Source organism: Dipteris shenzhenensis, chromosome 6 (genome assembly GCF_047967505.1).
Source record: "Dipteris shenzhenensis isolate YYH24624 ecotype China chromosome 6, Dip_SZ_1.0, whole genome shotgun sequence".
Classification (NCBI taxonomy): Eukaryota; Viridiplantae; Streptophyta; class Polypodiopsida; order Gleicheniales; family Dipteridaceae; genus Dipteris; species Dipteris shenzhenensis.
The window spans coordinates 2,533,402-2,560,907 of record NC_141601.1 but is presented as its reverse complement, the minus strand read 5'-3'; the positions used below and the strand labels follow the sequence as shown (position 1 = coordinate 2,560,907).

General features: G+C 47.3%; 1 protein-coding gene across 2 annotated transcripts in view; it reads right to left on the bottom strand.

Moving 5' to 3' along the window:
* LOC147900637 (CAAX amino terminal protease family protein) overlaps positions 1-27,506 on the bottom strand; it is a 90,184-nt gene that overhangs the window by 48,568 nt on the left and 14,110 nt on the right. For both annotated transcript variants that reach the window (XM_087375968.1, XM_087375969.1), the window contains exon 3: positions 17,680-17,774. In XM_087375968.1, coding sequence (XP_087232094.1) covers positions 17,680-17,774 — 95 coding nt within the window. The remainder of the gene's footprint in view (positions 1-17,679; positions 17,775-27,506) is intronic.

Genomic DNA, 27,506 nt, shown 5'->3' with positions numbered 1-27,506 from the left:
GGAAGTTTGTAGTACATTTTATTGACGATATTCTTGTATTCAGCAAAAGTATTGATGAGCATCACGAACGCTTAAGAATAGTGTTCAATACTTTGAGGAAAGCCAGTCTTTATATTAAATTAAAAAAATTTGTACTGTGTATGGTAAGACTTGAATATTTAGGATTCATTATTACTCCTGAGGGGGTAGAAATGGATCCAAAGAAAGTGGCTACGATACTGACTTGGCCAATCCCTCAGAGTTTGACCGCTTTGCGATCCTTCTTGGGATTTGTCCAATTTTATCGAAGGCATATCAAAGGATATTCCAAAATAGTATCGCCATTGACTGATCTGACCTCAGATAAAGTACCTTTTATATGGGGACATAATCAACAGGAGAGTTTTAACACCATAAAACAAGCTGTGGTCTCAGGATCGGTGTTCAAAATAGTTGATCCCCAGAAACCGTTTTTCCTTGAAACCGATGCAAGTGGCATTGCGGTAGGAGCAGTTCTCCTCCAAGAGGAAAGGCCAGTAGCCTTTGAAAGTAAGAAGCTTTCTCCCTCTCAACGAAATTGGCCAACTCATGAATTAGAGTTGTATGATGTTGTCCATGCTCTGAAAACATGGAGACATTATTTGTATGGGTCAGAGTTTTATGTTGATATTGATCATGATACTCTAAAACATTTTTGTAAACAACCTGACTTGAGAGGCCGCCAAGCTAGGTGGGCAGAACTCATGCAGGAGTTTAACTTGACGATTCGGTACCGAAGAGGGAAGGATAATAAAGTTGCTGATGCGTTGTCACGCATTATGCATAATATGAGTTTCATGGTATTAGAAAGTGCTCTAATGACCGAGATAAGAGAAACTCAAAAGGTGGACGAGTTCGTCCAAAGCCTTTGGCCTAAGGCTCATGTATTCAAACCCGAGAAAAAGGGTGACCTAGCATCTAGAAAAGGCCAAACTTATGCAAGATATACCATAAGAGATGGTATGCTGAAAAGAAATGGCAAGGTAGTAGTACCTAATCAGAATGATCTCAGGCAGAGAGTCATTCAACAATGCCATGATAGCCCATGTGCGGGACATGCAGGAGTCGAGAAAACATATGATCTCGTGAAGCGAGATTTCTTTTGGCCAAAGATGAAAAAACATATTCACGAATATGTGACACGTTGTTTTTTGTGTCAGGTAAGTAAGGCAGAGCGGGTGAAGCCACCCGGACTTTTACAACCTTTGGAAATACCACTAGATAGGTGGGAGAGCATTTCCATGGATTTTATTATAGGTTTGCCTACAACACAAGGTGGATATGATTCTATCCTTCTGGTAGTTGATCGTCTTACCAAGATGGCTCACTTCGTTCCAACTAGAGAGTCTGTTAGTGCCCCGCAAGTGGCGGATTTGTTTATTAAAGATATATTTCGTTTGCATGGATTACCCAAATCCATAGTGTCAGACAGGGATGTTAAATTTACCAGTCATTTTTGGACTGCAGTGTTTGAGACACTAAGGACTGAGTTGGGAATGAGTAGTAGGGATCATCCAGAAACGGATGGTCAGACAGAAAGAATCAACCAAATTTTAGAGGATATGCTTAGAGCATATGTGTCATTGAGGCAACATACATGGGACAAGTGGTTGCCACTGTTAGAATTTGCCTACAATGATAGAAAACATTCCTCTACAGGGCTCAGTCCGTTTGAGCTGAACTATGGTTATAGACCAGCAAATCCAACTACAGTTGGAGTACCTTAGAAAGTGCCTAGTGCCGCGAACTTTGTGGTTCAGATGCAAGTGATGCTAGCACTTGCGAGGGCTAACAACCCCCAAGCTATGGATAGAGCTAAGGCGTATGCGGATGAAAACAGATCCGTTAGAGAATTCAAGAAAGGAGAAAAAGTTTTTCTCAGAGTTCCTTCGCACTCTAAGTCTTTGACTGCAGGAGAGTGTGCTAAGTTATCACCTCGATATTGTGGGCCGTGGTTAATTCTAAAAAGAATAGGCAAGGTAGCCTATAAATTAGAATTACCGCAGGGTTGTAAGGTGCACCCAGTGTTTCATGTTTCTCGTTTAAAGAAATTTTTGAATACAGGTGACTCACTAATCGAGGGTGTTGTTTTGTTTCAGAAGATAGAGGATAATGCAAGACACAAACCAACAAGAATCTTGGACCAAGGAACAATGCAAGTACGCAATCGGAAGATACCCACGGTGTTGGTTGCATGGCATGGTTTACCTCTATCAGAAGCTACCTGGGAATCCGTATACCAATTACGAAGAGTGTTCCCATACTTTATCATCGAGGACGTTGATGCCTAAAGAGGGAAGGAATGTTACGCTCAAGTTGAGGCAACATGACCTCGGAAGGGTCAATCGACATTTTCCTTTAAAGGATCAATGTTTGTATTATATTTGTTTGGGCTTCACGTAAATGATAAAAAAGGAATCAAGATCAGATTTCTGATAAAGGCAAAGAGGCTGAGGTTACCCAACCTACAGCTGCACCTCAGAGACCTGACAGGCAGCCGCCCCAGGGACCTGGGAGAGCATCTTCTTCGACAGTAGCCCGCCCTCCACAGACTCAGGTCCCCCTCTCCTCCTCTCCCCAGCCTCTTCCCATTCAGCCCCAGGCCATCCCCCATCTGCACCCCATTTCTCCCGACCCGCAGCTTCAACCCCCTCCTCGTCCTCCTCAGTCTTCTCCCCCTCTTTCTCAGCCCCAGTACCAGATGCATCCCCATCCCTCCCCCCCCCCGCCTCTTTCAGCTCTCCCGCAGAGCTAGTTGCACCGACGGTTCCTCAGCCGAGGGCAGCCCCCGCTCCCCCTCCTCCTCCTCCTCCACTAGTCGCCCCTGAGGAGTCTGAGTTGCCTATTCCCCAGCCTCCTCCCCCTCCCCCTCCGCTGGCAGGACACCCTGAGTCTACACCTTCACCGGAGCAGGCTTCTCTGTCCGCTAGCCCCTCAGTAGCAGACTCTGACGGGCCTCAGCTTCAGGAGAGAGAGCTCCCCCGCGACTTTTACAGATCTGGCCCCTAGGACTACTTGGATGTGGCCGACCTCGGGACTTTCCCTGCTTGCCTCGACATCAGTATCTTCCTGCTCCGCAAAGGGGCGGATGGGAAGATAGCCGCCTTGGCCCTAGCTTTGCTTTCACGTTCCTTAGCGACGGCACCGAGACCTGGACAGACGACTCGGTCTGGGAGGCTCTCAGGGAGCAGACACATGCTCAGGTTTGATCCTGGATAGGCCCGTCCGGTGGGCAGCTTCTCGAGACTCAGTGGTCCGAGAGTGACGTGCGCCTGCGGTGGCGTTGCGCCGCCAAACGCTTCAGATTGATTGTGATCCTCAGGCCCCCCCTGTCTTGGCCCCTCCCCCAAGATGTCAGAGCCTGGACCCCTCAGAAACTCCGCGCTTTCTATGGCATGACCACCTCAGAGATCTCGAGCTGGCTCGAGAAAGCTTTCGTTCATGGTACGAAAGGCCTCTCGCCTTTGCTGAAGGTGTTGAAGGACGGGCAGGATGACCCCGCCTCCCCCTCCAAACCTTCCCATAAGCGTCAGCGCCTCCACTCCGAAATGTCAGCTTCTTCTTCGACTTCGACCGCGAGCAGACAGCTGTTCGCAGCCTCCCAGCCCTCACCATGAGCCTACACCTCGTTTCCTGGAATGTGAACGGGTTTCACTCTTCTGGAACCCGTGGTCCTAGGAAGCTCATTTTGAGACAGGAACTTCAGCCAGCAGTGATAGGTCGTTTGGATGTACTTCTGCTCCAGGAGCACAAGCTTTCTGCGGCTCACTCCCGCAGATGCGGGAAGATTCTCCTTGGACGTTCTCACACTTATTGGGAGCCCTCGATCGGCGCACTGGGGAGGAGTGGTGGTGTTTGTACCTCCGTGGGCGAGCAACTAGCCCAGGGAGTTTTCGGTCATGGCACGCTGATACCAGGCCGTGCCCTTTGGGTAGGCCTGGAACTGGAGGGATCCAGAGTTGGAGTCCTCAACATTTATGCTCCCATAGATCTCCATTGTAGAGCCACCTTCTGGAGGACACTTGCAGGGATTCTCCCAGACATGGATTCCTGGATTGTTGGAGGTGACTTCAACAATCTGGAGACCTTGGAGGACCAGCAGGGCAGAGGACCGGAGTTTACAGGTATGTCTCAGGCAGAGCAGTCAGCTTGGGACTCTTTTATCTTTGCGACAGGAGGAAGGGACAGTTGGCGAGACCCGTCCTTCCGACGTTGGCACGGAAGCTTGGACTTCTCGTGGGGCTTCCGCAGGGAAGGAGGTAGACTCCTGGAGAGGCTGGATAGATTTTATGTTAGTGATTGGGCCATCGGCAGAGGCGGTCAGGCGGGTATAGTTCCAGGGACGACACTGTCCGACCATGCGCCTGTGTTCTTATCATTAGATTCGGCAGCTCAGTCCCTTCCCCCCCGCTCATGCCGGATTCTTGACTCCATTTTCTCGAGGGAGGATGTGCGCAGCAGTATATGCAGTCTCTGGGACAGACACTGGGGCGAGTGCATGGATCTGGTTGGCTCGGTGGCGCAGGCTTTGCAGGAGTCCAGCCAGATCTGCCAGCTCGCAGCCCTACAGGTTCGACAGGATTGGTGGGGCACAGAGAGAGCTCTTCGGAGGGACCTCGCCTCCATTCAGCGACTCCAGCAGGCTTCCCCGGGCTCGGAGGAGCTTCGGATCCAGGCCCTTCGAGCCAGAGCCCTTCTGGAGGAGACACTCCAGCGTCGCTCAGAGTTTTCCTATCACGCCTCTCTCTCCTTCTGGGCCCGGAAGGGTGACCGGATGTGCAGGGAGTTCTTCAGGACGCATGGCCAGAGAGCTGCAGGTGATCAGCTTCAGAGTCTCAGGACAACGGATGGTCACATCGTTACGGTTCCGGGGGAGGTCTTGGGGTTGGCCACTGACTTCTACAGGACCCTTTTCCAGCAGGAGCCGCTTGCCCCTCGTACTCGACGTGCCCGTGAGGAGGTGTGGAGGCACACTCCATCCTTGGTCCAGCCTAGCATGCATGCGACGTTGTTGGCACCGTTCACCATGGATGAGATGCTGGAGGCCTTGATGGCCATCGACGGACAGAAATGCCCAGGTGAGGATGGGCTATCCCGGGCATTCTTCACCTCCTTCTGGGACCAGATCCATCAGCCCCTCCTTGCAGCTCTGCAGAGGATTTTCAGCAGCGGTCAAATGCCAGAGAGCCTTTCCTCGGGACTGATTTGCCTCATCCCGAAGGGAGGAGATAGACAGGAGATCCGTCAGTGGCGCCCGATCACTCTCCTTACCACTGCCTACAAAATCCTCGCCAAGATGATCAGCGCCAGAGCTCGGCCTCTACTCCCAGACCTCATCCACGACACTCAGACAGGCTTTGTCCGGGATCGCAGTATCCTGGATAATGTCTTCACCTTTTCAGAGGCGGCGGAGTGGGCTCAGCACAGCGGATCACACCTTGCCATTCTACTTCTCGACTTTGAGAAGGCCTACGATCGAGTGGACTGGTCCTTTTTGGAGGGGACTCTGGAGCGGCTAGGTTTCCCAGCAGGTTGGATTCAGGGTATCTCAGCTTTGTACAGGACAGCTTCTAGCAAGGTCATTATTGGAGGCAGGATGGGTGAGCGCTTTAGCTTGGAGAGATTAGTGCGTCAAGGCTGCCCCCTTGCTCCTTACCTGTTTCTCTTCTTCGCCAAGGCTATGACTTACTACCTTCGGGCGAGGTCTACAGGGATCAGGGGTGTTCGCCTTCCACTCCGGGAGGACACGGAGCTTTTGGACTCGGAGTACGCAGATGATACAGCCCTGTATGTCCAGGACGATGAGACGATGCTGGAGAGGGTGCGGATGGCCCTGGAGGTCTTCTGCTCGGCCGCTGGTGCGAAAATCAACTGGAACAAATCAGTTGGTTTTCTCACAGACCCCGGGGCGTGTTCTCAGTGGGGGAGGTTTTTGGGTTTCAGATGGATCCCACGGGGACAGACAGCTAGATACCTTGGTTTTCAGGTTGGCCTGGACATCACGCCAGCTCAGCAGTTTCTCCCGGTGCTAGACTCCATCCGACGGAAGCTGGCTTTCTGGAGCACTGCTAAGCTTTCCCTTGCAGGTCGTGCCCTGGTAGTTAACCAGGTCCTCCTAGCCACGGCTTGGTATGTGGCTTCCTGCTGGTGTTTCTCGAGGTCCAGCGTGGCACAGCTCAGGAGGCTGGTTCGGAACTTCCTTTGGTCCGGGGAGGATGGTCTCAGAGATACCAGAGCCAGGGTTGCTTGGCAGACAGTCATTCTTCCGCAGGCTGAGGGTGGCCTGGGGGTCATCGATCCAGAGCTTCAGAGTCAGGCCTTGTTAGGCAAGCTTGTCATCCGCGGTTTGACCCCGGGGGGGCAGACGTGGAAGATGCTACTTCAGCAGGGAGTCGGTTCTTGTGTCCCGCGCCGAGGTGGAGAGTGGCTACCGTCCCTCAGGTGGATCTTCACTTCCGCCCCGCTCACTCAGCCCCGTTCCCCACTCGTTCGTAGCCTCCTCATGGTTTGGAGGCGGCTCCGCCTCAGTCTCATTCAGTCCCCTCCTAGCTGTCAGGAGGAGATCGATCGCCAGCCGCTTATCTGGGACGGTCAGGTCAGAGATGCCGAGGGCCTCCAGTTGGGGGAGAGATCACATATCAGGTGGGATGGCTGGATGAGGGGGCCAGCCCGGTCCCTTCGAGTTTGGAGGGATACGTACAGACATCTGGAGACGGCTGATCTTGCAGACGCAGCTGGAGGTGCACGTGGAGCCCAGGCGAGACGCACGGAGATCGACGGCGCGATCCCAGCTGATTGGTTGGTTCCACCTGAGCCTCAGGTCCTCATGCCTGGTGACGCCCGCTGGCTGGGACAGTTCACCCCCCGTGGCATCCCACTGGTGATCGCAGGACGTATGGATGACTCCTCTATTTCCTTCTTCGCGGTTTTTGGGGATGGACGACTCAGGAGAGAGGATGCGCTCATCGACCCCCTACTCCCATGGCAGAGGGTTCGGGTCGTAGGCCTTTTGGGGAAGGTCTAGCGTACTGATCCTAGCATCGAGCAGGACCAGATGTAGCTTTGGCGTCTCTGGCTCTGGGAGGGGCGGGCCTTGTCAGAGCTTGATTGGGACCCAGGAGAGTGCTGGTGGCCAGAGATTGTGACAGGACAGGGGCCAACCTCCTTCGCCTACAGCACGACTCTGGGCAGGCGAGTTCTTGGGAGGATGCAGAGCCACCCCCCCACCCAGCGGCCCAGCTGGTATGCACAGGGTATTTCCAGGTTCTTTTTGCAGGCCTTCTGGAAGGCCTTGTGGGAGAGCTGGCGGCCGCGGAAGATCTCATACTTCCTGTGGCTTCTTGCCCACAAAGGTCTTCCAGTGGGGAGCTGGTTGCGGCAGATAGGCCAGGACGGATGCTGTCAGATTTGCCATGAGGATGAGGAGTCACCAAAACACTGCCTGTGGAGCTGCACTCGCGCCCAGGAAGTGTGGAGGTGGACTTTCGGGATTCTTACTCGCGCAGCGCCAGAGCTAGGATTGATCACCTGGGGCGCGTTCTGTTGGTGCAGCACCGCACCTGGTCTTCATCACTTATTCGAGGCATGCTAGTAGGACCCCACTTTCCTTATCACACAGGGGACGTGGGGGCCGCTCGAGGGTGTCCCGCAGCACCTAGCAGAGGCTGATACAGGAGTTCAGGAGAGGCAGCCAGTCTGGGAGATTATTAGCAGCATTGCAGGGTGGCACATTTGGACCTCGCGCTGCGCGCAGATCCTCGGTGGCACCTCCTTATCGACTGCCCAGATCATGACGGAGATTTGGAGCGAGATTATTCATACCCTCAGAGGCCAGTGGGACCAGATTCAGGGAGATTCCCGGGCCGGCCGGGAGAAGCGGAGACGCTTCCTCCGGGCTTGGGACACACAGGGCCTCTTCTTCGAGCAGACTTCACAGGGCCTTCGGTGGCACTACTCACCACCCCGATGGCTGTTCATTCACACTCGCCTTATCCCTCCGTGAGAGTATGATTTATTTTGTTACCTTTTAGGGCTGTGTCCGATTTGTGAACGCAGCCCGTCAGCTACAAGCTGACCTTTTGTATCTTGTTCTCGAAGTAATATAATTAGCACTGTTTTTTCGGCAAAAAAATAAATAAATTGTAATACATAGTGTCTATTGCATGTACAAGTATCCATCACTGATGTACTAAGCATGGTGAGTGTGTCCGGTCATCAAATGAAAAATCCTATGTGCTGGGAATCTCAAAATTATGGAGGATCGACCTCACATTAGTGGATAACGGAGTTCAAATGGAGTTATGAACAGATTAGATTGGCACGGAACTCTACATCTGCTGCAATCTACACTCATATACAGCTCCGTTTTTGCATCATCCTGATGCAAACTATCACCTATCCATCCAAGGGTGCTGACAAGTGCAATGGAGATCAGACCATAATTCATGGAGAAATTTGAAGATGGTGCCTAGAACGAGTGCAGGACAGCGATCTGCCAAGTGTTAAGGCTATTCGCAATCTAGGTGATTTCTACTTCCATTTGGCCTATTGAATCCTTCTCTACACAGTGATTGCTTAATCACATAGGAATTTTCTAAGTTTTTCTCAAAAACTTTAACTACAAGTTGGGTCAGAATCTGGAATTTGGGGCTTTTTGGTTATAATCTGTAATTTCCGAACTATTCTATGATCATATATCTCCTATAGAATCTTTTCATTCAGATTGTCTTGGACATTGGAAATTTTAGATAAGGAAATTAAGTAAAATGGACTCTGAGGCTCAAGAACTGGACAGAATTGATGGAACTACGAATTTGGGTGGTGCAACTGTTGAGTGACGGTGAACCAGATGAAAATATCTCCTCTGAAATCCAGGAGCCTATCTCCCCTTCCTGTTAGCCAATCATCTACCCAAGATTAATCTTCATGGCAAGAATGATGGAGCAACAGAAGAAAATGATGGAGAAAAAACGAAAAATACACAAGAATTTATGGAGCGGCAGCAGCAATTAAAGAATCACTTTAGCCAACTTAATTCGACTTTGGAGCATAGGGTAGATGGTGTGCAAAAGAATTGCAGAGCTAAGCTTGATAATGGTTTACCTCAGTTAGGAATCCTAAGGAGGGATATAAATATAGTAAGAAGTCGAGTTACGAGTAGAGCCTGTCACCAATTGATACTATTCCAAGTAATGAATAAAGTTATCTTTATTTCCTCTTTGTGAGTTTTGGTCAAAGAGTTCCATTGTGACTTTTGTGACTTTATTCAAAGAGGCTTGACTTCAGTCAAGGAGGGTTGACTACAATCAACCAAGGTACCAAAGAGCTGACTTCAGTCAGAGAATGGACCCCGATCAAAGATATTTGGGCCGGTCACCGTGGCTTGACTCTAGTGAAGAAGGGTTGACTACAGTCAACCAGAGTATATGATTGCGCATTGAGTTGCTTGGCGGGGATGCCGGCATAGACTAGGATTAGGTCCATCCTGGTTTTGGTTCTGGACCCTTGAGTGGTGCATTATGCGTTTTCTTTTTCTTTGACTGACGCCATCGCTGTCCCCATAACTGCACCTTGTGTGAGATCTCTTGAAAAGGCATGACTTGGAGATAGGAGCATTTACAACATGTGGCTCGAGTGCTGGAGATTCTCAGAACGCGTCAACCTGCCTTCTACGTGCATTTATGGTGCACAAGGTGGAGTACCTAGGTCGCATTTCATTGGATCCTTCTAATGTACAAGTGAATAAGCTGTGGCCACTCCCTCCAACACTTAACTCAATTGAGAGGATTTCTTGGTTTGACATCATTTTACTGAAAATTCATCAAGCACGATGCCAAAGGCGCAGCTGCACTCACTGATTTGCTCAAGAAAGGGGATTCTGTGTGGGACTCTCTTGCTCAGTCAGCCTTTTATGATCTCAAGAAAGCCCTTATGACACCTCTAATCTGGTATGCCTACACTTTTGAAGGCTATTTCTAATAGAGGCAGATGTAAGTGGGAAATCCATAGGAGCTGCTCTCAAACAAGGTCATGGGATCCTTGCCGATGAGAGCAGGAAATTCAATGACAAGGAGTATATCTTTCCAACCCATGACAGGGAGATACTTGCTATCATACATGCTATCAAGAAATGGCACCATTACTTGAATAGTGGTCACTTCAAGGTAAGGACAGACCATAGATCGTTGACATATTTCTTATGTAGAATTACGACAAAATTCTGCCAAAATAACCACTTATCCCATGACTTTTGTGTGTCAAAACAGAAATACCTCAGGTATATTCTTCCAGTCACTTATTTACCCTCTGAGTTTGACCATGGATTCAGGCAAACCAGTAATAAAATACATGTCAATATGAGTCCACTTGCCCTCTGGAATGAGCAGGGAATGTAACAAATTTGTTGGGTGAGTATTGTCAGTCCTGTTTTGCTGACACAGCACAAAATAGTTAACATGATTCAGCACATACTTCCACAGCCCATGCCAATAGAAGCTCTGTTTTACCATCTCATAAGTCTTTCCCAAACCAATGTGCCTTACCAAGGGAGACCTATGCATCTCTGCGAGAATCAGATTCTTGAAAGAGGAATGTGGGACTAAATACGCTCTGTTTGAGTACCACAAGAGACCATTCCTCACAGCATACTATGGACAAATCCACAAATGTGGATCTTTTAAGGCCATAAAGATAGCAGCAGTCTCAGGATGTCCCATACACTCTTCTCGGATGTCACGAAACAGTCCTGTAAATATTGGAAATTGCTTAGCATTAACAAGACCATAGTCTAGACAAAGCATCAGCTACTACGTTTTCTTTCCCTCTTTTATACTCAATATCAAAAATCATAGCCTTGTACAAACTCCATCCACCTTCGTCTAGGAGTAATCTATTTCTGTTATCTCGTTTCTCTAGTTTCTCCCTAAACTAGTTACTACTAGTAGTCAGTAGTAGAAGTTATATTACACGGGTAATAGCCCCCACAACAAGCATTTCGTTTTGGGATCCACTCCAAAAGAGCTGTGCCAGCTCTTCATCTCTCGATCTGTCCGCAGCCCCCTCGATGTAGTGAGCGCCACTTCTTCCTTGTTTACCTTATGCGAGCCTCCTACATCGAGGCTGGAGTGTACCAACCATCCAGCAAATCAGTTTCAAACTCCATGCCAGTCCTTTCAAGTTCAAGCGCTCAGATGCAGCAGTCAGAGCCCAAGTGGATTAGCAGCTACCCGATATACTTTATTCCTTTCCATGCTTGTGTGTTGGCTTGTACAAGCACCTCGGTCGGGTTCACCTTTTACCTTTCTCTACTAAGTCACCTCCGAGCTTTTCCTTTTCAAGGTTCAGTTAGAGGGTTTTCCTTACGAGCACTCTCTCTCCTTCTCCCCTTCCTCACGGGCGCTTCCTTCCACTCTCTTCACCCTCTTCTTCCTAGTGCCCACCTTCAGCGGGAAGTGCAGTTTTTTGCTTATTCCAATGGTACAGTTCCTTGGTAGGGACCTTTGGTCTAGCCAGAGGGGCTCCATGGCAGCACCCTCGATCCCCACAGCTGTCAAAGTGCTTCTTTCACCGTCGGATAAGCAGCAGGTACAGCAGGCGATAAATCATCTTCAGGACAGGGCAGTGATAGGCAGGATCGTTGGCCTCACTCATTCAAGGAGACAGATCAGGGATTGGATCTAGGCCAGCGTGGCACTAGATGGTGACTACATTCAAGAGGTCACTATCTATGAACGTGGAGTTTTCCTCCTACAGCTTGGCTCCCTGGATACTGCTCTGGCTCTCATGGAGAGGAGCCCTATTCTCCTGGTCCCTCACTTGGTGTATCTCATCCCTTGGTACCATGGATTCATGATGGAGGACATGGACTCGACTCACCATGTCCCCAGTTTTCCTGTGACGCTCCACTTCCCGGGGCTTCCAAGGGAATACAAGTCCATCCTCCCTTCTATAGGACGGGCCTTTGGCACAGTTTTAGAGTACCCCTCACAGTCACAGTCAGCAGTGGTGACGGATGACGGAGTGCCTTGACTCAGGCTGGTGGTAGAGAGCCCGGACACACTTCTAGAGGTGATCCTTCTGGAGAGGGAGGTACGCTTCGCCAATGTGTGAAGGTCTCCGGTCTACCCGGACAGTGCTTGAGATGTAGGCAGAAGGGACACCTCACCAGAGAATGTACGAGAGGATTGAGCAGGGCGCATCCCTCCTCACAGGAGACACGAGGGCAACATAGTGACACGAGAGAGGGTGGGACTCGTAGTCCACCCAGGCAGGCACAGCAGCAATATCAGTGACAGCAAATGGAGTCTCAGACCGCTTGGGTGGAGCCCTCAGAGGGAAGATGGACCAAGGCAGGGAACAAGAAGAGGAGCGTATGGACCAAAAATAATCAAAGGAATCGTGCCAACCACAAGAGGAGAGCACAAGCAGTAATCAAAGGAATCGTGCCAACCACAAGAGGAGAGCACGCACAAAGAGATCGAGTGGTGACCCGCAGACAGGAGTATCACGTGACCTAGAGAAAGTGCCTTCGACTTCGAGACATTCTTCAGGCCCCTCTAAGAGAGAGACTCCTCGCCCGTCATAGGACCCACAGCAGCATCAAGAGTGAGCATTAGAGACCCCCAGAGCACCAGCGCCCCCGGCCCCCCTCAGAGATTGGAGAGGGAGTCACAGGGACCGCAGGTTACCACCACCGTAGTGACCTTCTATGCCTTGTACTACGACAGCAGCTGACCCCACCCAGCTGCCTTCCCCACATACCAGATGATGGACGAGTGGTTGGGACCTCACGGTTTGGATCTTTGGTTGGCCCATGGCAGCTCTGCATATTTTCAGCTTGGCTTTTCCCCTGTAAATCATGGATCAAGCTTGGTTGTAGCCGTGATCTGCCTACCTGCAGAGATGGTTTGTTCACAACTCCACTATTGAACGCTCCAGCAATGCGCCGACCTATTTGGCATAGATGTTTCTTTTATGCAATATTGGACTCGAAGAGTGGGGATTGAGCCAATGGCGACGCTGGTCCGACGGCGCATGGATACAGATCATCGGCCTCTAAGCCCCCGGAGAAGTCACTGAAATCCGGCTTTCTAGAGCAAGCTCCCACACACACGCGAGCCTTGTTCACTACCGTCCCATCTCCATGAGTTTGACGGTTGAGTTGGAATGTGCATGGGCTTCATGACCATGCGTGCAACCAACCGCAGTACTTGATTTTACCCCAGGAATTGCAACGGGTTCTAGTAGGCAGGTCTATTGATTTTCTCTTGATTCAAGAGCATATGTTCTCAGCGGCAGACGTGGCACGCCGTCACCGCCTCCTCCCAAGGAGAGGCCCAAAGATCTGGTCCCCAGCAGTTGGTAGGAGCGGTGGGGTTTGCATTTCAGTAACTAGGGCGCTGGCCCCGGAGATTTTTGCATAGGGTGAGCTCATTCCACGCCGTGCAGTTTGGATGAGCCTTCAGGCAGGAGAGGCCCGAATTAGTATCGTGAATGTATACGCACCTGCTTGTAGGCAACACCACCCGGCTTTCTAGCAGCGCCTCACAGATTGCCTCCCAGAGGTGGACTCATGGATTGTTGGGGGAGATTTCAACAAGCTTGAGTTCATGGAGGATAAGCAGGGAGAAGCCTCTTTCGCAGAGATGCTAGCGGGGCAGAGGAGCACTTGGGAGCAGTGGCAGGGATCCTTGGCGTGAGAGAGAGTTTACCAGACTTCCAAGAACCCTGCGCTTTTCCTTTTGGCCAAAGACAACATGATGGCTGCTAGAGCGTCTGGACAGATTCTATATTGACAACTGGGCTTTACTCCGTGGCGGGTCCACCGGCATTCTAGCAGGTATCGCAATGTCGGACCACTCATCAGCAATCATCCATGTGAAGCAGCCCTATCGTGGACTCCCCCAAAAGGAGGTCCGCATACCGGATGCTCTCTTACAAGAGGAGGACGTCTAGCAGGTGTTGGTAGAGGTATGGAGTCAACCCATGGGGACAGTCCCATCGAGGGGTGGGTGACATGGATAGCTGAGCGGATATAGCGGAGGGAGCAAGCTTTGCGTCAAGATCTTGCATCCATCGAGAGACTTAGGGAGCAGGACCCAAGGTCCCCGTGGCTTAGGGACCGTCTAGAGTGCACATGCTCAGAGCTACAAGACTTGGAGGTCTGCATAGCAGTGTTTTCTTACCACTCCTCTAGGGCCAGATGGGTCCAACAAGGGGAGAGGATGACACGCCGAGATGACTACAGCCTTCTATCGCCAGCTTTTTCAATCTGAGGAGGCCTCGACCACCACTCTTCTGGCTAGAGAGGCAGTTTGGGAGCAGGTCCCACAGTGGTTTCACAGAGCCTTGGTAGACGCTTGGAGGAGCCTTTCATAGATGAGGAGTTGTGGGAGGCCCTACAGGCTCTTCCAGCCCAGAAGTGCCCAGGAGAGGATGGTTTGAGCCCGACCTTTTTTCCTTGCTTTTGGGAGCACATCTCCAGCCCATTTCGGCTATAGCTTGTAAGGAGACCTTTGACTCGGGACTTCTTCCTCATTCCCTGAGCAGAGGTTGGATATGCCTGATTCCGAAGGGGGGAGATAAAGCAAATATTCGGCAGTGGAGACCGATCACCCTTCTAGACACAGCTTACAAGATCTTGGCTAAGGTCTTGAGTCTGCACCTGAGACCACACCTTCCGGATGTCATTCATGAGACGCAAATCGGATTTGTCTAGGAGTGCAACATCCTAGATAATATCCTCACCTTCTGGGAGGCAATTGACTAGGCCAAGGGGGAGGCACAGCCTCTCGCTATCCTTCTCCTTGATTTCAAGAAGGCTTATAATAGAGTTGAGTGGTCCTTCCTGGAGGGGACTATGCAGAGACTCGGCTTTTGAGAGAGGTGGATCAAATGGGGTCTCATCTCTATATGCAAGCAGCTCCATCCAAGTGATCATCGAGGGCCATACAGGCGAGATCTTTTCGCTCTTCCACTCAATGAGACAAGGATGTCCTCCGTATCTTTTCTTTTTTGTGGCGGAAGCCGTATCTTTTCTTTTTTGTGGCGGAAGCCCTGGCCTATTTTCTGCATTCTCAGGCACTTGGCCTTACACAAATGAGGTTGCCGTTCCGACTGGAGCAGGAGCTCCTAGACTCGGAGTTTGCAGATGATATGGCATTCTATGTTGACGGTTCTACAACCAATCTAGAGCGGGTGCGCTGTCCATTTATTGTGAGGCTTTCGGAGCTCGCATAAACTGGACCAAACCGGCTGGCTTATTCACAGGTGCGGAGGAGCCATAAGGTTCGAGGCGTGGGTGCAGATTTTGGCTTTCGGTGGATCCCGAAAGGAGAGATGGCTAGATACCAAGGCTGTCAAGTCGGCATCGACATCTCAGCAGAGTAGCAGTTCAGCTCAGTTCTGGAGAGCGTTCAACGGAAGCTCCTATATTGGAGCTCCGTGAAACTCTCTCGCAAGTCGAGCTCTAGTGGTGAACCAAGTACTCCTTGCCACATCCTAATACATTGCTTCTTGCAGAGAGGAGTTTGAAAGCCAGCCACTCATCTGGCACCCGGAGCTCAAAGACTCGGAGGGGCGCATGCTTGGGCAGCGGACTCATATCGGATCGGCACAGTGGGAAAGTGGACTGGCCGACGGCCAAATCCTTCGGGACATGGAGATGACTTTCCAAAGAGACAAAGGCTCATAGACAGGCTCTCTCTTATCTCTGAGGAGTAGGCACCAAGATACAAGAGATTGAGGAGGCGATCCGGGACTCTTGATCCGGGACTCTTGGTGGGAAGGATTACGGAGCCCTTGGACCCCCCATTGCTGGTCAGGACAGTTCTCGCGGATAGGGATACCGCTCCTGATACGCTTCTTTCGGGAGTCTCTTGACCCCCCAGTCTCGCTTTTATCGAGTGGGTGCAAGAGGATCTCTGCAGGCTGAGTCGGCGATGGAGGAGGAGACAGAGGTGGACTTAGAGGACTTAGAGTGGCAGAGGGTCAAGATTGTGGGCCGCAAGGACAGGACTTGATACATCGACCCCTCGATAGTCTTATTGACCCCGGAGGGAGCAGTGTGGCGCTTATGGATTTGGGAAAGCAGACCTTTATGTGACATGCAGTGGGACCCAGGGGTGGTTTTGGCCAGCCCGCATAGGGCACTTGGACCGGGTGGAGGAGATCTCTTTCTTCTCTTACACTACTCGTATTGGGTGCCGTTTACAGCTTGAGGCACCAGTATGGTCCCCCACGAGGGAACGTCACTGGCTAGAGCAAGATGTCCCAAGAGAGGTCATAGGCCGTTTTTGGCCCCGCCTTTGGACAAGCTTGCGCCCACGGAAGATTTCTTATTTCTTCTGGGCTGTTGGCGCATGGGGACCTGCCCATTGGCCCTTGGTTGGAGCAGATGGCAGATGCATTGGTTGTGTGGATGGAGTTCTAGAGACGATCCCGCACTGTCTTTGGGGCTGCCCTGTCGCACAGCGGATATGGCCGGCGTCCTTCAGGATTGTTGCTAGCACGCGGAGGACGAGCAGAGATTTCAAGTGGGGGATGGTGGCCTAGCTCACGAAGGGAGGCCAAGCCTTTGCAATCAACCTTGTCACGCCGGCTTACATGATACAGGGACAGCACGTTTCCCAGATTGAGATTCATGACGCAGTTCAGCCCTCCCGTTCACACCCACCAGCTCTCCCGGAGGATGGTGTTTGGGAGACAGCTTCCAACATTACTGCCTAAGAACGTCTGGGTGGCTCGATGCAGTCGGGTGATGGGAGATCAGGTGATTTCTCCAACGGCTACCCTAGTAGCCATTTGGCAAGATATCATATTCACCTTGCGCGCCATTTGGGAGCGCGGTACTCCAGGCTTGAGAGCGACTATCGAGAGACAGGAGCACTTCCGCCAGATATGGCCGGCGAGCATCATCTACACCTTTTCTGCGAGGGATATTCGATGGGTATATAGACCACCACCATGTTGCTAGCTCCTGTTTCAGACTCTCTTTAAGCGATCTGCCATGAGATCCGAAAACGGGTGTTGTTCCTTGTAGCCGGGCAACCTATTCCTTTTTCTTGTTTTCATCGACAGCTCCTTTTGGAAGCTGGTTGTATGGTTTTTTATCAAGCATTAATAGAAATTACCTTTCTTTGAAAAAAAAAAAAAAGAAGTTATGTTACAGATAGACAGCTCCCATGATGCTCGCTAGCCTAGCTAGGTTAGATCCTTCTTGCATGTGCAGCCAATCAAGGCTGGTGCTGAAGTACCAATAATTTGGAGAACCAATGCTCATATTAAACTCGAATACCTTGCAAGTATAGATGAAGCCCCTTTTATAGGTCTAAGGAAGTGGGCCAGCACCTAATGGTATATGGGATTATGAAACACAGGTGCTATATGGCATGCCGTCACAAAGAAAATAGCACTACCATATGTACAGAATTATTGAAGAGATTACAATTAATGTGACCCTTTTATAGATTAATAGGGCCCATTATCTAACAGACTACTAAACTAAATTTCACTATTGTTACACTTTCAGAGAAAATCCCAAATCAAAAGTTATAGACAACATGGACTTGCTATGATATCTCATCAACCATTATCAATGTCCATAACAAATGCACCTTGAACATCATACCCATATAAACGAGTGAAAAAAAGATGGAGAAAAACCTGAGTCCAAAAGTTGTCATCGTTAATATGACTGTTTTTCCATCCCAAGGAACACTCCATCTCGTCAAAGCATCCTCATCAGTTCTTGCATCAAGCTACAACCCCAGGAAAAGGAGGAAAATCAAATTCTACCACCACATATTATGTCTTGCATTTTCTTCTTTGCATCAGACTAACAATCCACTACAGGGCTCGATATTGCAAACATTTCTCTATATCTGAAGCAACATACATAAATCTTCATGCAAATAGGATAACTCATATTGATAATTAGGACAGTAAGACAAAAAGAACAAAAACAAGGTAGTAAAAAAGGAAGATGAAATTGTTGTATACACCCAATTATAAGCTGCGCTCAGATCTTTTTAATGGATTTTGAGTCTCTTGAGTAATGTGTACTTACCAAACAACCAACATCTCAGATAATGTGTGGAGAGAATAGGAGGATGAGATATCTGTGAATAATGAGATTAACCTCAAGCATGGCTCCATGACATCAAAGATACATATCCATCACAAGATATCACGACCTATAACTCTCTCTACAACAATCATAGAGCTTTAAAAGTCCAGCCCCAAACCCCAAGCGGTCAAAGATAAGGTCCGTGGCCTAACCTATCCCAATATACGCATGTATACCACGGGTGCATCTACAGGGTCTTGCACTAGCCTGCCAACCTGCCATGCTTGAGGCCTTCTTAAGATGTTAATACAACTTTCCTTTGCCTCTAATGAGGCTAACATGAGTCATCCAGATGACTAGCTGAGAGAGGGTTTAGCACAGCCTAGCATATCTAGATGGTTTGCTAGTCAGGGTATTCCGATGGACCGCCTCCCACCCTTCCGCTCAATCGTATCATACGATTGGAGCTGTTCAGCCTCTATACATCACAGACTTCGGGGGTAGGGGGGAACCAAGAGTTCCCCACCAAGATCCAATTCTACCACAACCACTTCTTGAGAGTATCAGAGGATGATGAGATTATTAGACCCCAATATCTAGAGGACTGAGGATTGCCATAGGACAGATGCAAGTCTCGTCCCGTCAACTAAGGATCGACGCAGGGAGAGCCACAGCCACACCCAGTGAAACCAGCCTTCAGAAAACTAAAGGGCAAGTAAACTATAACTAGCTTAGCATCCATGTCATTCACAACCACATTGCATATCTTTCAACCACTTCATTAAGTACAAAACCTCTTAGAAACAACTTCGAGAAAGAAACTGGATGGAGGCTAGATTGCCCCTGCTCAATGAAATCAAACACGAGACACCATATAGGCCTCAAATACCTTGGCACCCCTTTTGGTATTTATTTAATTCCTTTGTCAATGGAAAATAGTGTTCTTACACCAAGGGCTCACCCTTGCACTCTCCTACACTAGCAGTCCACTGCACAAGCCAACACTTGGCTTCAAAATGCATCCAATTCCAGTGCACCACTAGTACCCCAATGCCAAGGTCAAAACTAAGGCATATCTCCACAACTGTGTCACCTGACTGTAACAAGGCATCAAAGCAAATCCCCAGAAGTGCTCAAATAGCCTCAAGGCATCAGACTGCAACCAATCTGTTCCTCTGCCACCCACTAGGCATACCCTTTGTGACTGGATTTCTACCTACAACCTGTAATGCCCGAAAGAACTCCAAACAACCAAATGCAAAGCAACAAGCTTCCAAGATAGCAAAAGCAAACCAAAACGAAGTCAAAATATCCATACCCACTGTCCATGGAAGAGAGGCAAGCTCTTTCTTGCACCTATCCTCTGCCCAGGCCCCCAGGGGTGTAGAAATGATTTCCAATCAAGGGGAAAAGAGAGAGAAAGTGAGGATACATATTCTAAGATCTGACAAGAGAAGGAAGAGCAAGAGTAGAAGCCAAAAACAGGAGAAAAGATATGCAACAAGATCTCTAGAGGTGCAGAACAGCCCGTATAGCTTCAGAGTAGGTCGTTCAATCAAGAAAACAGCTGTACCAACTGGAAAGCAGGTCTTGGAATGCGTGCCAGTAGTTTTGGTGCAAGAGAGCTGCCTTGGGATGCGTGCCAACCGCAAAAACAGGCCAGAATGCAGCAGAAATCAGCCATACAGCTTGTTGAAAGGTCCGTACATCAACGAGGAGGATTTCATACAGCAAGGAGAAGGTGCCTTGGGATGCGTGAAGGAGCAAGGAGAGAGAAGAGGGCATCGAAATGCGTGGAAATCGGCCAAAAACAAGGAGTGGGTAACCTTGCGAAACATGAAAGTGAAAGGAGCAGCCAAAAATCCCATACCAAAGGCTTGGGATGAGAAAAGGGTGGATAGGCTTGCATGAGGAATTGCCACGTAGCTCCTCATTAAAGCTCTAACCCTTCCAAACCAATGGAACATTGGTTTGCCCGCACATTAAAGTCCTAACCCTCTCCAACCAATGGAACATTGGTTTTCCTTGGACCCAACTTTTGGACCCCTCTTAGCCTTGCCTTGCCCCAGGGCTTGGGCCTAGTGGGTGTTCTACGAATCGAACTAGGGACTTCTAGGACGTTGACGCTTCCTCTAGGCCAGTCCCCACGGTCAATAGGAAATTCTAGAAAGTAGACACTTCCTCTAGGCCAATCCCTCATGGCCAAAATATCCAAGGGTGTAGCCATGAATTTAGATGCACATGAAATTCGGTCCCTGTGACACCCAGAGCAGTGGATCTGCAAGTTATGCACATTCACAAAGGTGATATATACATATATATACATATATATATGTCATATATGTACATATATGTACATATATATGTACGTATGTGTATAAATGTACATGTACATATGTACATATATACATATGTACATACATATGTATGTACATATGTATATATGTACATACATGTACATATGTACATATGTACATACATACATATATACATATATGTATGTACATATGTACATACATACATGTATGTATGTACATACATATATGTATATACATGTATGTACATGTATGTACATGTATGTACATGTATGTACATACATGTACATACATGTACATACATGTATATACATATATGTATGTACATACATACATGTATGTATGTACATATGTACATATACATATGTACATACATACATATATGTATGTACATATGTACATACATGTAAATATATACATACATGTACATACATGTATATACATATATGTATGTATATGTACATATGTACATACATATATGTATGTATGTACATATGTACATACATATATGTATGTATGTACATATGTACATACATATATGTATGTACATATGTACATATATACATACATGTATATATGTACATATGTACATACATATATGTATGTACATATGTACATATATACATATATGTACATATATGCACATACATACATATATGTACATATATACATATATGTACATATGTACATATGTACATACATACATGTAGGTACATATGTACATATGTACATACATATATGTACATATGTACATACATATATGTACGTACATATGTATGTACATATGTACATGTATGTATGTACATATGTACCTACATGTACATACATACATACATGTAGGTACATATGTACATATGTACATACATACATGTACATATGTACATACATATATGTACGTACATATGTATGTACATATATGTATGTACATACATGTAGGTACATATGTACATATGTACATACATACATGTACATATGTACATACATATATGTACGTACATATGTATGTACATATATGTATGTACATACATGTATATATGTATGTATGTACATATGTATGTACAAGTGTTACGGACCAGGTCTTCGGGACTTAGATTTTTCTTCTATGCAGCGGATATTTCTTGACCCGGCCCGCTAACCTCAGGCGCACCTAGGACTCACCAGCCCCAGATACACCCGGAGCTATCCGCAGCTCGTTTGCATTCCGCGACACCTTTGCGTTTTCCAGCCAAAACGGGCCCTGGCACGTCCTGCACCTAGACGGCCGTTTCCAATCCCAACCACGACGCGTCCTCCCCTAGACCGCCGTTCACGGATCCTCTGATCCCCACGCCCCTTTCATGGGCCACTGCTCCCCAAACGGTTCCGACTCCCCACTTGTCTCCCGGTCTACCAGTGAAGACACACAGACTCACGGGCCTGCGCAACACTTGAACTTCCTTGGATAAACTCCCGATTCACAATTCACGCAGAACGCCCACCGCGCGACGTTCCACCTTAAGCCCAGCTCGCTTAGAGGGTTACACAACGGTTCACGAATATTTACAATGGTATGAAAGGAATGGGCCGCTCACCGTTCCCCGCTCACGTTCACGTGCACTCACGCCCTTCCCACATTTTGCTTTCCGGTGTGTGCCCACACAAGTGCACCACGAGATCACAACACGTAAAATGGCCCGAGACGTTACTTGCAAGAAAGTACTAGAAAGAGTGCCAAACGATGCCTTGATAATGCTAGACTGCAAGAAAGAGTATTTACAAGCAACTGAGCGCACAACCGCATCATTACGTTTTCCTGCTGGACGCAACCTCACATGCAGGGAGACAACCTTCCATATCGAAGCGGTGAACTAACCCTTGAAGGTAGCTCATGTCCTTCTTGATCAAGACCGTCACCCATTCTGGCACCTTCCTCATAATCTCAACCGCCGTTCGCACTACGCTACCGTTTGCACTTTCCAATGGTAAACTCCGACCTGCTTTCATCATCATCCCCTTATCCATGGCAACTTGACTTCAGACCTTCCCACTGTGTTGCGCACCACTGTGGTCCGTTCTGTCCCCAAGCGTCTTCCACCTATGCGTTTCCCGTCTTCCGCGTCTTCCGTCCTCTGAGCTCTGATACCAAGTGTTACGGACCAGGTCTTCGGGACTTAGATTTTTCTTCTATGCAGCGGATATTTCTTGACCCAGCCCACTAACCTCAGGCGCACCTAGGACTCACCAGCCCCAGATACACCCGGAGCTATCCGCAGCTCGTTTGCGTTCCGCGACACCTTTGCGTTTTCCAGCCAAAACGGGCCCTGGCACGTCCTGGACCTAGACGGCCGTTTCCAATCCCAACCACGACGCGTCCTGGTATCAGAGCCATACATATGTACATACATACATATATACATGTATGTACGTACATACATATGTACGTACACATATGTATGTACATATGTACATATATGTATGTACATACGTACATATGTACCTACATGTATGTATGTACATATGTACATACATATATGTATGTACATACATGTATATACATTTATGTACATACATACATGTATGTACATGTATGTATGTACATATGTACATATGTACATACATATATGTATGTATGTACATATGTACATATGTATATGTACATACACATATATGTATGTATGTACATATGTACATATGTATATGTACATACATGTATGTACATATACATATGTACATATGTACATACATACATATATGTATGTATGTATGTACATATATGTATGTACATATGTACATATACATACATATATGTATATGTATGCCCAAACAAGGTAGGGGAGAAAACGGACAAGAGTATGCCCAAACAAGAAAAGAGTGACATGGGAGCCCCTTCAAAGATGGGTGGTATGAATGCCAAGGTTATGCTGATTTCAGCTAAGCAATTAGAGAGGGAAGTCAAGAAGGGTGCAGAGATGCATGTGATGTTAATGCGAGTTGCAGATTTAGAATGCAACGAGGAAGGGGAGTCAAAGGCGACTCCAAGTGCCTTGGAACCGTGGACATGCAAAAATAAAGGAGATCTTGGATGAGTTTGCAGATGTCATGCCCAAAGAGTTACCAAAGGGATTGCCACCCGAGAGACGAGTGGACCACAAGATAGAACTGATTCCAGGTAGTGAACCGCCAGCAAGAGCACCGTATAGAATGAATGATTCGCAATTGAAAGAGCTCAAGAGACAAATCACGGAGTTGGGAGACAGTGGGTTTATTAGGCCAAGTAAATCCCCGTTCGGAGCGCCGGTTTTGTTTGTCACAAAGAAAGATGGATCGGCACGGCTATGTGTGGACTACCGTGCCCTCAACAAAATTACCATAAAAAACAAGTATCCCATGCCATTGTTGGAGGATTTGATGGATCAACTGGGAGGAGCCAAGTATTTCACCCGGATTGACTTGAGGTCGGGATATCATCAAATAAGAATTGCGGAGGGAGATGTGGAGAAAACGGCCTTTAGAACAAGATATGGTAGCTTTGATTGGTTGGTTATGTCTTTTGGCCTCACAAACGCTCCAGCTACCTTTTGCACTTTGATGAATGATGTGTTCAGGGAGTACTTGGATGATTTTGTGATCGTTTACATTGATGACATTCTGATTTATAGCAAGACGCTGGAGGAGCATCGGGAGCATCTCAAGAAAGTGTTTGCCAAATTGAGGGAGCATGGGTTGTATGCCAAACAGGAGAAATGTGAATTTGGTGCAAGGGAGGTTGCCTTCTTGGGATACGTAGTGGGGGAACATGGAATCAAAATGGACCCTAGCAAAGTGAAAGCAGTAACTAATTGGATGCAACCTAACTCAGTGCGGGAAGTACGGGCATTTCTAGGCTTTTGCAGCTTCAATAGAAGATTTGTGAAGGAGTATAGTCGTGTTGCATTGCCGCTTACCGACTTATTAAAGAAAGGGGACAAATTCGAGTGGGGGGAACAGTGCACCAAGGCCTTTGAGGAAATGAAAATGATCATGAGTTCCACACCTGTCTTAAAATTACCTGAGTTTGACAAGCCGTTTGAGATACACACGGATGCCTCGGACTATGCCTTAGGAGGAGTGTTGATGCAAGAGGGACACCCAGTTGCATAATTGTCAAGAAAATTGGATGCCACTGAAAAGAGATGGACAACGCATGAGAAAGAGATGTTGGCCGTTGTAGAATGCTTAAGAAAGTGGAAACACTATGTGCAAGATAAGCATACCAAAGTCTTCACAGATAATATTACACTAAGGTATTTTCAGACCCAACCCAAACTATCTCCGAAGCAGGCTCGTTGGCAAGATTTCATAGCAGAGTTTGACATAACAATTGAACACAAGCCGGGAAAAACGAACGTCATGCCAGATGCACTAAGTAGAAAGGCAGAATTGATGGCCATCACTATGGCTCAAGGTACACTCTTGGAAAGAATTAAGGAACTTATGGAAAAGACCAAGGCATACAAGACATTGTGAAACAGATTAAAGAAGGCTCCGTACCATGGGGCATGTATAATGAAGATGAAGGTTTACTCTATGTCTATGAAAACACGCTATATGTTCCAGATGATATAGAACTCAAGAAGACCATATTGTGGGAATGCCATGACTGCAAGCTAGCCGGACACTCAGGGCAGCACAAGACCTGGGATAGAATGAAGCAACATTTTTTTTGGCCAGGGATGCGTGAAGACGTCATTGAATATATCAGGACCTGCCCAACTTGTCAATTCGTCAAAGACCAACGTTTTGCAAAGGCAGGAAAACTCCAACCCATGCCTGTTCCTTCAAGGCCATGGGATGTCGTGAGCATGGACTTCATCACTTCGTTACCTCTCTCTCATGGGCATAATGCCATCTTTGTGGTGGTGGACTGTTTTTCCAAACAGGGCCATTTCATTCCTGTTAAGCCACCCATTACGGCAAAGCACACAGCCAACTTATTTTTCTCTTATGTGTTCAAGTACCACGGTTTGCCCTTGGCCATTGTTTCAGATCGTGATGCTCGCTTCTTAAGTGACATGTGGACCGAGCTCTTCAAACTCCTTGGTACACAGCTCCGTTTCAGCTCCTCTTACCACCCAGCCACCGATGGTCAATCTGAAAGGGCAAACCAAACCGCAGAGCAGTACCTCAGAAGCTATGTCCAGGTAGACCAAAAGGATTGGTCCTCACATTTGGACGTATTGGAATTTCACTACAACAGCTCTGTTCATCATAGTACGGGCTTTACACCGTTCGAGATTGCCACGGGCAAAGAGGTCATCACTCCCACGGCCTTGGCAACAGGTACGCTCAAAATCCAAGATCCAGACACGGAGGAATTTCTTAATAGATGGCGTGAACGCATGCAAGCAGCCAAAGAAAGTCTTCACAAAACGCAAGCCACCGTGAAGAAGTACTATGATAACAAACGTCACCACGTCGAATTCTTTCCAGGCGACTTGGTGCTCGTTAGCTCCCAAAATATTCGACTTCCAGAGAACTTGACTCCAAAGTTCAATCACAGATTCTACGGCCCATATAAAGTTCTCTATGCTCTTGATGAAGTCACCTATAAGCTGGAGCTCCTGCCGAATGTTGCAATACACAACGCCTTCCATGTTCAACTCTTGCGGCGTTTCTACTCGGATAATACTTATGGTAGGAGGGTCCCCCCTTCCGTCTCCCAAGTTGTAAGCCCGCCATATGAGCCGGAGGCAATTTTAAAAGGGAGAATGCTAAGGGGTAGAGTAGAATTTTATGTAAAATTCAAAGGTCGGCCTATCGCTGAATGTAAATGGCTCCCCGAAACGTGGATGATAGACAACTATCGTGATATGGTCTTGAAATATTATGCATACGCTTGAAGAGGGCTTCAAGCTCTTTTGTAACCTGGGAGAGTATATGGAAGGTCAAGCTCTCAAGGTGCTTGAGACCCCTCTTGGCATGTATGCGTTTTCCCTCATGAATAAACGTTCTGAGATCGTTATTGTGCAAATATTTTTCTAAGTCTCTTTCTTGATGCTACGTTGAATGTTGGCACAATCACGCACCTTGAAACGTGGAAACGTAAGGGTGACTCACGGAAGGCAAGGGGGTGGAACTAGGATGGCGCCGCGCGGGCACGGACTACACGCACCGCACATGCACTGAGGGCCCGTGGTGAGGTAGAAAACGTTCCCCTGCTAGGTTCGTTCGACGTTTTTGGCCCCGTTTTCAAAAACCATAGCAGAACTGGCTTTATTTGGCTAAGTGTTGGAAGCGGGTCGTTACACTATACATGTATGTACATGTATGTATATATGTACATGTATGTACATATGTACATACATATATGTATGTATGTACATATGTACATACATGTATATATGTACATATGTACATATATGCACATATGTACATATATGCACATATGTACATATATGTATATATGTACATATATGTATGTATATGCACATACATACATATATGTACATATATACATATATGTACATATGTACATATGTACATACATATATGTATATATGTACATACATATATGTACATGTACATACATATATACATGTATGTACATATGTACATACATGTATATATGTATATATGTACATATGTACATACATATATGTATATACATACATGTGTATATGTACATATATGTATGTATGTACATATGTACATGTATACATGTACATATGTACATACATATATGTATATACATGTATGTACATATATGTACATATACACATGTATGTATATACATATGTATGTACATATGTACATATATACATGTATGTACATATGTACGTACATTATGTACATATATGTACATATACACATGTATGTATATACATATGTATGTACATATGTACATATATACATGTATGTACATATTACACATGTATGTATATACATATGTATGTACATATGTACATATATACATGTATGTACATATGTACATACATGTATATATGTACATATGTACATACATATGTATATACATACATGTGTATATGTACATATACATACGTATATGTACATATACGTACCTATATATACATATACGTACCTATATGTACATATACACGTACATATATGTACATATACACATGTATGTATAT